The sequence below is a fragment of the Leucopleurus acutus genome (assembly GCF_964270905.1).
Source record: "Leucopleurus acutus genome assembly, chromosome: 5".
Lineage (NCBI taxonomy): Eukaryota > Metazoa > Chordata > Mammalia > Artiodactyla > Delphinidae > Leucopleurus > Leucopleurus acutus.
Window position 1 is genome coordinate 95,731,239 of NC_139147.1, and position 14,497 is coordinate 95,745,735.

Below are 14,497 nucleotides of genomic sequence, written 5' to 3' on the forward strand. Positions count from 1 at the left end.
TACACACATTTATCACAACTTTTCTTCTAACCTATCAGGATAGATTATCAGATGTCATTTAGATCACCTATATTGCTCTAACCTTACATCAGGTGAATTGGGCAAATACATTTCTGGATTGAAATAAAGAGAGAATATGGCCATAAGAAAACTGTGGGATTTAGTATCTTCAAATGAGTTTCTTTCTCCCTAATCCCCTGTCTCTCACTGAATGCTCTGATTCCCACATGGGTCACTAATATAGGGAGAAATGGTAAGACTGATGTCAAATTGCTTTTTCTTCACTTGCATGCTGTGTGCCAAGGGCAGTTTAACCCATGCAAATGAGAGCGGCCATGCTTCAGCAGAACTGCTTCCCTCTGCATTGCTCTGAAAGCATGTACAATAAAAGGTAGTCAGATCTTCAGCACACCGCCTGCCATGTGCCTGGTGATTAAATACCACCTCATCACATCCATAAGGCTAAAGGTTTCATCATACTCATGGAAAACTGAAAGTTTACCTCTTCCTTTTGGTGTTTGCACATTCATTTCAGTATTCTCCGCCAGGGTTTCTGCCAGGTGACGCAATATCAAACAAAAGAAAATGAAACACCTATCGTCCTGGAAGAGAACTCTTTTTTGTTTTTATTTGTTTTATTTTGTTGTTGTTCCTCTTGATTAACTCAGCTCTGTGGCTCTAAGTTTCAGTGGCACTGGGCTTTGGGGTGGGCCATTATTTGATGTGGGGCCTCGGCTGTCCAGGGAATGATGACACACCAAATGAGTCATTGTAGCAGCTGGAACCTTGGGAATTGCTCTGTTCTGTGACTGATGCTAGATTTTGGTACAGTAGCAATCATAAGAGGAGAAAGTCCATGACTATGGCTTGGGCAGGAGTCTCAAAATACTGGGGAATAATTTCTAATACTGTGGGTAATTAACTATGAGGGTGGGTGACCAACTTCACCTTCCCAAAATAAAATGTGAACCCAGTGTTTGTATATATGTGTACACACACAGTGCACATACACATATATACACATGCAGATTCAGAACCGAACAGTCTCAGTCTAGCAATTGGTTGTGAACAAAGTTTAAATTTATTTCATCTTTCTTTTCTAGTTTCTCCGCGCTACAAACATCGTTTTCTTGGTTTCATGCAGTAACTATGTTTGTAACAGTTCTATAGAGAGCTTTTTTTTCTTGTTTATTTCTTGTTGCTTGAGTCGGAGACTTGCTGAGAGACGTCGCTTTGGTCGTTCTATAATTCATATACGCTGGACACGCTTTTCTCTTGTAGGATCTGACGGCATTAGCCAAAGAATTAAGAGAACTCCGGATTGAAGAAACAAACCGCCCACTGAAGAAAGTGACGGATTACTCCTCCTCGAGTGAGGAGTCGGAAAGCAGTGATGAAGAGGAGGAAGATGGAGAGAGCGAGACCCAGGACGGGACGGTGGCTGTCAGCGACATACCCAGACTGATGTAAGAGACCTGCATTTTACAATATTGGTTCTGGTGGTTTTTTTGTTTGTTTGTTTGTTTTTGCGGTACGCAGGCCTCTCACTGTTGTGGCCTCTCCAGTTGCGGAGCACAGGCTCCGGACGCGCAGGCTCAGCGGCCATGGCTCACGGGCCCAGCCGCTCCACGGCATGTGGGATCTTCCCGGACCGGGGCACAAACCTGCATCCCCTGCATTGGCAGACGGACTCCCAACCACTGCGCCACCAGGGAAGCCCTGTTTCTGTTTTTCTATGTTTTGGTTTTTTGGCCCCGAGGCCTGTGGGATCTTAACTGACCAGGGATCGAACCCACACCCCCTGCGTTGGAAGGCAAAGTCTTAACCCCTGGACCACCAGGGAGGTCCCTCCCGAGACCTGCTTCATCATTGTAGGTCAGGAGAGGTTAGGTCTCCAAGACAAAAGGACAGGAAATATGAATTAAATATAAGATCATTTATGAGTCTCGGGCAAAGTTGACTTTGGGGATTCACGTTTTTATTAGAGCATAGTTCTATCTTCACCCCTCTCCCTAGACACAGTTACTTAGAATATGTAGCATTTCTAGGACTGCATATGCTTTGTCTGAGCTGTTGTGGCGTTCACCATCCCTTGGGTGATGCTTTCTTGGTTCCTGTCATCTCTGGGCAAGTGATACTGACAGCCACACCCTAGAACTAAAGAGCAAAATTATAGGCAATGGCATTTAGGGGTTAAAACTGACAACATGAGACGTATATTTCACTGTCACCACCACCACTACTGGTGGAATGCAGGAGGCAGCATGGGTTAGCATCCCAGCAAAACAATCAGGAGTCGAACAAACCTGCAGAGAAGCTTCTGAGTGTTTGACTTAAATACACCCCTGATTTTCTACTTCATCTTCTCCATTGTCTCTTTTATGTGATCCTCTTTGCTGCAGCCTGTGACTGCACCACGTACAGTCTTCTTTTTTAGATATTTATAGCTACCTAGCTTTCCCTTAGTATTTACAGCCTTTACTTCTCTTTTCTTTTCCCTTTTTGTCATCAGACTGGATCCTAGAAAAGAACCTCTCCTCTTCCCCTATTACTTCCCCAATTCAAACAAACATATTCATACAGTCACACTCACATACATCTCTCATTTCCTCTCCCAAATAAACACAAGGTGCCCAGCCCTGGTTTGCCATAACGTTGATAAAGAGCAATGCTAACTTTTCCATCTTCACTCCTCCTTCATTTCCATTTCTTTGACTCAGCTACCACTGTTGGTCATCACACCACATTTACTCCCTATAGAGAAGATGTCATTTCAGGCCACAGATTACAGTCCTGTCCAGCAGAGGTTGGCGAGACAGGGCCTCCCAGTCTGCAGGAAATGTCATCCATTGATTAACGATCGTTACATACAAGCAATTCTGAGAGACAAGTCCAATTATCATAGCTGAAAATCCATACTTGTTATTTTACTGCTGATTACCCAGTTATTGACAACCATAAATATGCTAAAATATGACATTTGGAAACAAATTGCATTAAATTGCTTTTTTAACAGCAAATAAAGTTGTTCTAGAGGCAAAATCACTAATCCAGAACACTGCCACAAAATATGCTGGTCCCTTCAGTTTTTGTCTTAACTCAGCATTGGTTCATTCTTCTAACAGATGTTTTGAATTCCCTTCAAGCACTGAGCATACAGCTATGAGGGTGGATTGTGAATTTAAAAGATTGGTAAGACTTCTACTGTGTGCTAGACCCCATACTGAGGGCTTTGAGACATTCAAGAAGTGCGGACGTGAATTCTGCCTTCCAAAAGTTTACATTCTAGTTGGAGAGAGACAAAATTATACATGGAGAAGTTCAGAGTAATATAAATAGTTGGAAGAATAACCAATAGCCTTGGAAGAGATGTTAAATCGCATTTGGTTTTTAAGCCTCCTGTCATATTTTGTAAGACTCTTAGTGGTATTTACCCTCGTATCTCTAAAGGCAAGTCCATCTCTTCCCCCACCTTTCTAAAATGGCCTAAATATACCATGCTGTGCTGCACTTTCTCTGCTGTCTGGCACTCTCTGGTTCCTTTAGAAATCACCTATCACGGCCCAGCCCATACAGGCAGAGCCCATCCCTTCCTCTGTGCTGCATGGTGTCTCCTGTGCATTCCTGCCATTTCATGGAGTACCTTGAATCAGGTTATTTATTACATGTTGTCTCCCTGTCTGGGCTGTGAGATCCTTGAGGGTGAGGATTGAGCCTTATTTACTCTCTACTCTTAACACCTTGTCTGGTGTCTGGAATAGAGTTGGTCTTCAGTGACTTTGATTTACACTTAACTGCACTGCACTGAAATTGCAAATCCTGGCTTCAAAGTGTTTATAGCCTAATCCAGAGGAAAGACGTGTACACAGATAACTGTCATCAAGGTAGAAAGGAACACGGAGTGATGTTAGAATCCCAGGTTGGGGGAGTTGAAGTAAAGGCACAGGAGGTTACATTTGGTGGGAATATAGATGGTATGACGGGGGGAAAGTCTGGACTAGTGAAACCAGACCGGGATCATGTAGCCAGTGGGGAACCGTCGAAGGTCTCCTGAGCTGGGGAGTGACATGATTGGTGCCACGTTTGAGAGAAATCATTTCATCAAAGTGATTTGGAAAGAGAACAGGCTAGATACTGGTAAAGGCATTCAGAGGCTCTATTACTGTAATCCCAAGAAGTCATACATGGGCTCTCGTTGAATACTTACAGTGGAGGCAAAACTTGACGTGGCTCTCGACGAATTGCTAAATTTTAAACAGATTAACATGACTGTCCATTAAAGAACATTTAAAATATGTAATTGTATATGAAACATACTCAGAGAAGAAACAGGATACAGATGTGTGCATGTGTATGTGTGTGTTTATTCCAATTTGCCAAATATATGCACTTTTGTGAATATAAAATATTGGGTTGGCCCAAAAGTTCGTTCGGGTTTTTCCATAAGAGCTTACGGAAAGACCCAAACGAACTTTTGGGCCAACCCAACATATACAGTCTGTTCTGCTACAGCATGAGAAGCTTCATACTATTAAAAAATCCATTGTTTCTTTAGGAATAAGACATTTCGGAGTTAGAGTCCTTCTTACATACATTCTTATCATCTTTATTGTCTACTGTTAAGGTAAACCATCACATTTTGTGCTGTATTTTTTAAAGCAAAAAATTACTATATTATATTAATTATATAAATATATTGCAACACAGTTCACTATCATGAAGTCTATACAAAAGAGCTTTTTAGAAATAGAGCACAGCCATTCCGACAAGCAGCTGGAGATCCTGATGTGCAAAACAACAGCTTCTTCTACGTACAGTGTTGGGTTCATATTAATAGTATGAGGTTTAACCTATAAGAGTGCACATAACTAAGATTGTATTCCATAACTAACCAACTGCACTATTTCCCAGTGCCTCATGCATAGAAAAATAATGAAGGGGAATTATAATAATGGTTACCTGTGGTTGATTTTGATTTGTGGTTACAAATCAAAAGGATTTTATTTTATGTATAGCCCCAATTTTATGTTAAGCATGCACTATTTTTATAATCAGGGAAAACATAAAAGCTTTATAGAATAGGAGGGAGGGAATGAAAGGCACGTAAGCTGATTTGCATCAGCGCAAGCAAGCTGAAGAGGCAGCCTTCAGTATCAGTCTCTTCCCTCAGGTGCCAGCACGTGCTTCGGATCAGTACATATGAGGCGTGGTCTTCATCATCAGGACCACCTATTGCTATTGTAGTCCCTGAGTTTTGCACAATCTCATAAAATGCAGTCTGGACATTGAAAGCCACATGTCCCCTCTTTCCCAGTCTCACTAGAGAGCCATGGTTCTGGCCCCGTTCACCAGCCAGGCTATTGTTGTGCCCACGCCGCCTCTTGCCTGCCGTCCTCTCAGCCGTCCTGTCCGTTGGTTCAGTCTTTGGTCTGAGTCGTGTTGTAGAAGTGTGTCTGTGGTCGTGCTGTATCCCTAGTGCCCTACAACTCTTTTCATTCCTAGGCCCCATGACTGTCACAGCATATGCTCCAGCCGAACTGACCTTCTCATTATTCTTTCCGAATGCCTTGCACTTTTCCAATGTTGTCTTTTCTTGGAATGACCTCCTCTCCCTCTGTCCCACATTCTCACTTACATCTGCCGTGCATTTGAGTATTTGCATTGTTTTTTATGCTCTTCCAGATGCTAATCTCTGTAGTTTCAGGAACCGTGTCTTCTTCAGCTTTTATATCCACTACCCAGTGCCAAACCAAGGGCCTTTCATGTAGCAGGTGTTCGATAAATGTATATTGAATTGAATTAAATCAATACCTGCAGGAACACTTTGACAAATCCAATTAGAGATTATTGTTCTAAACATGTGACCTAATTACAGTAAATTTTCTATAGTTTTCTTTCTAATTAGTTGATGTGTTTTGTTTTTCACAGTCTTAATAGAAATTCAGACAACTGATTCTTCCTACCCAGACTCTATATCAGAAAAATAATTTTTAGAACAAAGGATTATTTTAACTATAAAATGTTATAGTTGTTTTAGCCTTAGCGTTTTTAAACCGTTGCCTTTTAAAATTATTATTAATAAACTGTATTCTTTAGAACAGTTTTAGAGTTACAGAAAAATTGAGCAGATAGTATAGAGTTCCCATGTTACTCCCTCCACCGACTCCCACCCCCTTACCCCTCCCCCGCAGTTTTCCCTGTTAGTAACACTGTACAAAGGTTATATAGAGTGAAGCAGAATCCTGGGGACCAGTAGCATTTAAGAGGAGCTTATGAAGAAAACAGAGAACAAAGGGATAAAAGGAAAACCAGGGGAAAGTTGTCTCAAAATCCAGAGGAGTACAGAAGAATGGGGCGGAGTGATCAGTCATACCAGACACAGGCAAGAGACCAAACACCATGTCAAAGAGCAATCATTGAAACTGAGAGCTTAGAAATGACTTAGGGAGTTTCCTTAAGGTGCTTGAAGTCGAGTATGAGAAGTAGTCATCTGGGGAGTGAACCAGAGTGTGTTAAGGAATAAACTGGAGAACTTCGCAAGGAGAATTTTAAGGAAACAGAAATGTAAGTGTGGGTAGTAAATACAGAATTAGGGTCAAGAGAGATGTTTTAATGAAATGGGAGACAGGAGAGACCTTGTCTTGTTTATTGATTGGAAGAAGGAGACAGTAAAGAAAGAAAGATTGTGAAAACACAGGAAGGAGAAGGAGAGGAATAACTTCCGACTGACGTTGGTCCTCTGCTCTTCTATTTAAGCCTTCTTACTGAGTTAGAAATACTGCATTGCTAAACTAATTTTTTTGTCTTTTGCCGATCACTTTATGTACCTTATTAGTCTCTCAACCTCCATTAGATTATAATCCTCTGGAAGTTTAGGGTTATGTCTTATTTTTCAGATATTTACTCTAGCGTCTGGTACAATGTATATCACATAACAAACTTCTAACAAGTAAATGAATGAATGAATGCACGAAAGAATTTCTAAGGGGTTGATGAAGATTGACGTGGCAGAGTTGGGAGCTTGGAGCCGTAAAAGAAACATACAGAGACAGAGGATGAAAGAACAACCAAGGGAGTTAAGAAGGACAGAAGGAAGTGATCAACAACAACAGACACAGCAAGATGTCTCCTTTTACGATTTAAAAATGTTCTGCAGTTCCTGAAACACGAACTGTGGGCTGCAGTTTGCCTTTTAAGAGAAATGTGTAGAGAAGTACTTTGGAGCACGCAGAAATTTAGGGAATTTACGACATGGTAGCAGAAAAATTAGTGGTGCGAGCAGTTAATACAAGGTACACAGAATGAGCAGGTATACAGAAGATTCACAATACAACAGACAAATCCTGCACAATAGAACAACCTTAAAGTAAGAGGAATTGCTCACTATTTCAGAAGAAAATTGACAAAGGAAGGAATATAGATTATCATCTTTTAGTCAATCTATGTGGAATATTACTAGTAGAAATAATGTAGAATAAAACTCAAAACAGCCCAAAATGATCACCATAAAAATTTATCATAAATGAAGCAGTTCTGGCTCATAAAATTGAAAGTATAAAACTGACTCAGGAAAAAAATAGTCTCAGAAAAATATTCAGCGAAATGTAAAACTGACAGTGGTTAACACTAACACTATTGATTAAAAATTGACAGTGAATCAAATCTTAATAAAATTTACACCTTTAAAATTGGATCTGGTAGAAGTAGTGAACACAGAGCCTTTGAAAGATGATATGGACAAAAAAGCTGACTGGTGTATGAAATTTTTGCTGTAACATTCACATAGAAAAGGATTGGAATCAGTGATGGTAATTTTAGCAAAATTATGATGAAAATGCAAAAATTGGGGAAGAATTTAACTGAGATATATAGAAAATTAATTAAGGAATTGTTGGATTGGAAAGAGCTCTAGGAAATACCTTTTTCATGAAAATTCATCCATGTTGAGATATTTCTGATTTAAATGTTTGGATAGAATCAGAACACCACACTATAAAACTCTTAGAGGAAAATATAGGGAGAACACTTTTGACATAAATCACAGCAAGATCTTTTTTGATCCACCTCCTAGAGTAGTGGAAATAAAAACAAAAGTAAACAAATGGGACCTAATGAAACTTCAAAGCTTTTGCAAAGCAAAGGAAACTACAAACAAGGTGAAAAGACAACCCTCAGAATGGGAGAATATATTTGCAAACGAATCAACAGACAAAGGATTAATCTCCAAAATATATAAACAGCTCATGCAGCTCAATATTAAAAAAACAAACAACCCAATCCAAAAAATGGGCAGAAGACCTAAACAGACATTTCTCCAAAGAAGACATACAGATGGCCAAGAAGCACGTGAAAAGCTGCTCAACATCACTAATTATTAGAGAAATGCAAATCAAAACTGCAATGAGTTATCACCTCACACCATTTAGGATGGGCATCATCAGAAAATCAACAAACAACAAACGCTGGAGAGGGTGTGGAGAAAAGGGAACCCTCTTGCACTGTTGGTGGGAATGGAAATTGATACAGCCATTATGGAGAACAGTATGGATGTTCCTTAAAGAACTAAAAATAGAATTACCATATGACCCAGCAATCCCACTACTGGGCATATACCCAGAGAAAACCATAATTCAAAAAGACACATGTACCCCAATGTTCATTGCGGCACTATTTACAACAGCCAGGTCATGGAAGCAACCTAAATGCCCATCAACAGACAAATGGATAAAGAGGATGTGGTATATATAGACAATGGAATATTACTCAGCCATAAAAAGGAATGAAATTGGGTCACTTGTAGAGACGTGGATGGAACTAGAGACTGTCATACAGAGTGAAGTAAGTCAGAAAGAGAAAAACAAATATCGTATGTTAACGCATATATGTGGAACCTAGAAAAATGATACAGATGAACCAGTTTGCAGGGCAGAAATAGAGACACAGATGTAGAGGACAAACGTATGGACACTAAGGGGGGAAGGCAGCGGGGCAGGGTTGGTGGGATGAATTGGGAGATTGGGATTGACATGTATACACTAACACGTGTAAAATAGATAACTAATAAGAACCTGCTGTATAAAATAATAAATAAAATTAAATTTAAAAAAAAGAATCAGAACACCATTGGGGTAAAAACAGATGTGGAGCCAAAATATCTTTAATCTTTGAACTCAGGTGAGACTCTGAAAGAGAACTTGATTGTACAGTGTTAGCCTGGTGGCAGCCACCAGGCCCATCTAGCCTCTGACACTGGCAACGAATGCCTGAGTGATGAAGGAAACTACCTCCTGTCCTAGGAGACTTTGGCTCTTGACAAATGCTTCATTTACTGATTTATTTGTTTTACACCACCTTACCTTAAACAAGAATTTAAGGCAACTAAAAATAAACTGCATACAAGATAAAACAAATTTTCAAATAAATGAGTGAAGAAATCAGAGTTTTGAGAATTATTCTGATTTGCCAATCTAGCAATACACCAGGAATTCATTACAACAATTTCTTTTTCCGTGTCTCTTGACCACTATTAATAGCTCCTTTCGGGGAGTGAAATATTGAAAATGCTTCTTTGGAGTTTCTTCCCAAACACATCAGTTCTAACCTGTACTTAAATGTATTCAATCCACTGCTCTAGTTTAGTAATTTCAAAGTAAGTGTCTTCCTGTACATTTTTTTGTCTGGATTCACCTCTTCATATTTTTGCCTCTCCATTTTGGATAAAACTCCTTGACAGGTGTCTTCTCTGTCCCAGAGATGTCATAAGACTGGTGTGTTTCTTGTTTCTTAGAGTGAATATTCCATCAAGTCCTTGGACTTTGATAGGATCCAAGAAACTGAAGATGCCTTTTTTTTTCTACTTTTTAAAAACATTTATTTATTTGTTTATTTATTTTAACATCTTTATTGGAGTATAATTGCCTTACAATGTTGTGTTAGTTTCTGCTGTATAACAAAGTGAATCAGCTGTACATATACATATATCCCAATATCCCCTCCCTCTTGCGTCTCCCTCCCACCCTCCCTATCCCACCCCTCTAGGTGGTCACAAAGCACGGAACTGATCTCCCTATGCTATGCAGCTGCTATCCCACTAGCTATCTATTTTACATTTGGTAGCATATATATGTCAATGCCACTCTCTCACTCCGTCCCAGCTTACCCTTCCCCCTCCCCGTGTCCTCAAGTCCATTCTCTACACCTGCATCTTTCTTCCAGTCCTGCCCCTAGGTTCTTCGTAACCATTTTTTTTTTTAGATGCCATATATATGTGTTAGCATATGGTATTTGTTTTTCTCTTTCTGACTTACTTCACTCTGTATGACAGACTCTAGGTCCATCCACCTCACTACAAATAATTCAATTTCATTTCTTTTTATGGCTAAGTAATATTCCATTGTATATATGTGCCACACCTTCTTTATCCATTCATCTGTCAATGGACACTTAGGTTGCTTCCATGTCCTAGCTATTGTAAATAGTGCTGCAATGAACATTGTGGTACATGTATCTTTTTGAATTATGGTTTTCTCAGAGTATATGCCCAGTAGTGGGATTGCTGGGTCATATGGTAGTTCTATTTTCAGTTCTTTAAGGAACCTCCATACTGTTCTCCATAGTGGCTGTATCAATTCAATCACAGCAAGATCCTTTTTGACCCACCTCTTAGAGAAATGGAAATAAAAATAAACAAATGGGACCTAATGAAACTCCAAAGCTTTTGCACAGCAAAGGAAACCATAAACAAGACAAAAAGACAACCCTCAGAATGGGAGAAAATATTTGCAAATGAAGCAACTGACAAAGGATTAATCTCCAAAATATACAAGGAGCACATGCAGCTCAATATCAAAAAAACAAACAACCCAGTCCAAAAATGGGCAGAAGACCTAAATAGACATTTCTCCAAAGAAGATATACAGATTGCCAACGAACACATGAAAGGATGCTCAACCTCACTAATCATTAGTGAAATGCAAATCAAAACTACAAGGAGGTATCACCTCATACAGGTAAGAATGGCCATCATCAAAAAGTCTACTAACAATAAATGCTGGAGAGGGTGTGGAGAAAAGGGAACCCTCTTGCACTGTTGGTTGGAATGTAAATTGATACAGCCACTATGGAGAACAGTATGGAAGTTCCTTAAAAAACTAAAAATAGAACTACCATATGATCCAGCAATCCCACTATTGGGCATATAGCTGGAGAAAAGCATAATTCAAAAAGAGTAATGGGGCTTCCCTGGTGGCGCGATGGTTGAGACTCCGCCTGCCGATGCAGGGGCCATGGGTTCGTGACCCAGTCTGGGAAGATCCCACATGCCGTGGAGCGGCTAGGCCCGTGAGCCATGGCTGCTGAGACTGCGCGTCTGGAGCCTGTGCTCCTCAACAGGAGAGGCCACAACAGTGAGAGGCCCGTGTACCGCTAAAAAAAGAAAAGAAAAGAAAAACAAAAAGAGTCATGTACCACAATGTTCATTGCAGCTCTATTTACAAAAGCTAGGAAATGGAAGCAACCTAAGTGTCCATTGACAGATGAATGGATAAAGAAGATGTGGCACATATATACAGTGGAATATTACTAAGCCATAAAAAGAAACAAAATTGAGTTATTGTAGTGAGTTGGATGGACCTACAGTCTTTCATAGAGTTAAGTAAGTCAGAGAGAGAAAGACAAATACTGTAAGCTAACACATATATAAGGAATCTAAAAAAAAAGAATGGTTATGAAGAACTTAGCGGCAGGACAGGAATAAAGATGCAGATGTAGAGAATGGACTTGAAGGCACGGGGAGGGGGAAGGGTAAGCTGAGACGAAGTGAGAGAGTGGCATGGACTTATATATGCTACCAAATGTAAAATAGATAGCTAGTGGGAAGCAGCCGCATAGCACAGGGAGATTAGCTTGGTGCTTTGTGACCACCTAAAGGGGTGGGATACGGAGGGTGGGAGGGAGACGCAGGAGAGAGGAGATATGGGGATATATTTATATGTATAGCTGATTCACTTTGTTATAAAGCAGAAACTAACACACCATTGTAAAGCAATTACACTCCAGTAAAGATGTTAAAAAAAATTTTTTTTTAATTTAAAAAAATTTAAAAATCTACAATGAGCTATCACCTTACACCAGTCAGAATGGCCATCATCAAAAAATCTACAAACAAAAAACAACAAGAAAAAATCTACAAACAATAAATGCAGGAGAGGGTGTGGTGAAAAGGTAACCCTCTTGCACTGTTGGTGGGAATGTACATTTCTTTTTACTTTTTTAAATTTATCTTTTATTGAAGTATAGTTGATTTACAATGTTGTGCTAATTTCTGCTGTACAGCAAAGTGATTCAGTTATACATATATATACATTCTTTTTTCTATTCTTTTCCATATGGTTTATCCCAGGATATTGAATACAGTTCCCTGTGCTATATAGTGGGACCTTGTTGTTTATCCATTCTATACGTAATAGTTTGCCTCTGTTAACTCCAAACTCCCACTCGATCCCTCCCCCTTGGCATCCACAAGTCTCTTCTCTATGTCTGTGAGTCTGTTTCCATTTCGTACGTACATAGGTTCATTTCTGTCGTATTTTAGATTCCACATATAAGTGATATCATATGGTATTTCTCTTCAGAGACGCTTTTTTAATGTATGAGAAGCAATTAAAAGAAAATAACAAAATGGTAAAAGATGTAATTAATACACCTGAGAGAAACAAATACTGGTGCCTTTCCTATTTTTAAAAAACCCACTTTACAAGAGAGTTGGCTGCACAGTAGGGTAACAATAGGTCCAGCATTGAAAACTGAAGTCCTGCAAGTGGGCCACATTGCCCGCCTGGTCCTCAGTTTCCCACGGTGCTGTGCTCTATGCCAAGGGCCACAGCAACCCTCATTCTCTGCTCTCAGGGCAGAGATGTCAAGATCCTATTGCCTTCTCCCACTGTATCTTAAACACAAGAGCAAGAGACAAACTGGAAATAAATATACCACAGTGTGGGGTGATTACAGAGGTTTTAGAAAGCACTGGACACTCTTGAGTTAAACAGCCTCGTTAATGGGTGCCTGGTATACCAGAATGCCCTTAATTGATATTCTTCTCTCTAAATAGTGTAAAACCCACTTATGAAATGATTATTTTTTATACTCCTACTCTGTGCCAAGCTCTATGCTGGGTACTAGGTATACAGGAATGAACAAAGAGACAATAATTCTGCCCTCACGAGCATCTGTTCTAATGAGAGAGAATAGAAAAGTTAAAAGAGTCAAAAAGATAAAGAATTACAAATTGCAATGGGAACTATTAAGGAAAAAGGATGAAGAGAAAGAAGAGGGGCTAGTGGGATAAGGCACTGATGGGTGATGAGAGAAGGCTTCTCAGGGAAAGTATCAGATAAGATGAAATCAGGTAAATGAGAGGGAACCAGCCAAGAGCCAGGGTGAGAGAGAGCTTTCCAGGCAGAGGGAACAGCATGTGCAAAATTCAGGGCGCCTGCTGGTCAAAGACAGGGTAGGGAGGGCTTAGAGATCATGCAGAGCCCGGTTGCTCACGCTGGCTGCCGAGTGGAGAGTAGGTCCAGAGGGGACGCTGCAGAAGTGGGACCTCAGTTCAAGCATCCGTGCAGCATTAAAGATGAAAGTGGAATGTACTTCAGGCCACTGACCTTTACACTTAAAATGGTAAATTTCATGTTATGTATATTTCACTACAATAAAAAATATTACTGTGGACAGGAAACAGGTGTTCCCTAAACATACACTGTCGTGAATGTTGTTCCTTCCCCTTTCAGACCCACAGGAGCCCCCGGGAGCGCTGAGCCGTACAATGTGGGAATGGTCGGCACGCACGGGCTGGAGACCTCTCACGCAGACACTTTCAGCAGCAGTATTTCAAGAGAAGGGACCTTGATGATAAGAGAAGTAAGTTGGTATAAAAACTGTAGAAGAAGTGCATTTCTTAATTGGTTTTTATATTAGAGCTTTCACAGAGGATGCTTACTGCTTGTATTTTAGGGAATGGGGTGGAGGGAGGGAGAAGGGCCCGTGTTTCTAAATGGATGAGTGATTTTAATTGTCTTCCTTCTTTCCTGCATCCTTCTGAGCTTAATCACATTTGTCCAGATCCTTCAGTGGAAGCTGTGCAAATCGGAATATAGCATTTGAGCCTGAGGATATAAGACTGGCAAACCCAGATGTTTCCTACCACAGGAAAACAGAAATGAATGGTCTATCCAAATAACATCAGTGGCCTTGTTATGTCTTCTCCTCCCCATCCGAGGTTTTATCCTTGTGGATTTTATGTAGAAAATGCTCGGTAGTTCCAAGAAATGGTGATATCATCTTATCTAGTTAAATTAACATTAAAGACTATTAAGCTATGCTGGTGAAAGAACAAAGAAATCCGAAGATGTACTTAAAAATGCACCTGAGCACTTTGAGGAATTTTGTCTTTTTAAACTCTAGGAACATCATTTGGGGGCAGGGGGCACACATTCCCTTG

General features: G+C 40.1%; 1 protein-coding gene across 4 annotated transcripts in view; it reads left to right on the forward strand.

Moving 5' to 3' along the window:
• Positions 1-14,497, forward strand: part of TNIK (TRAF2 and NCK interacting kinase) — a 414,490-nt gene that overhangs the window by 372,881 nt on the left and 27,112 nt on the right. For all 4 annotated transcript variants that reach the window (XM_082840052.1, XM_082840053.1, XM_082840055.1 and 1 more), the window contains 2 exons: positions 1,282-1,466; positions 13,788-13,917. In XM_082840052.1, the coding sequence (XP_082696178.1) occupies positions 1,282-1,466; positions 13,788-13,917 (315 nt within the window). The remainder of the gene's footprint in view (positions 1-1,281; positions 1,467-13,787; positions 13,918-14,497) is intronic.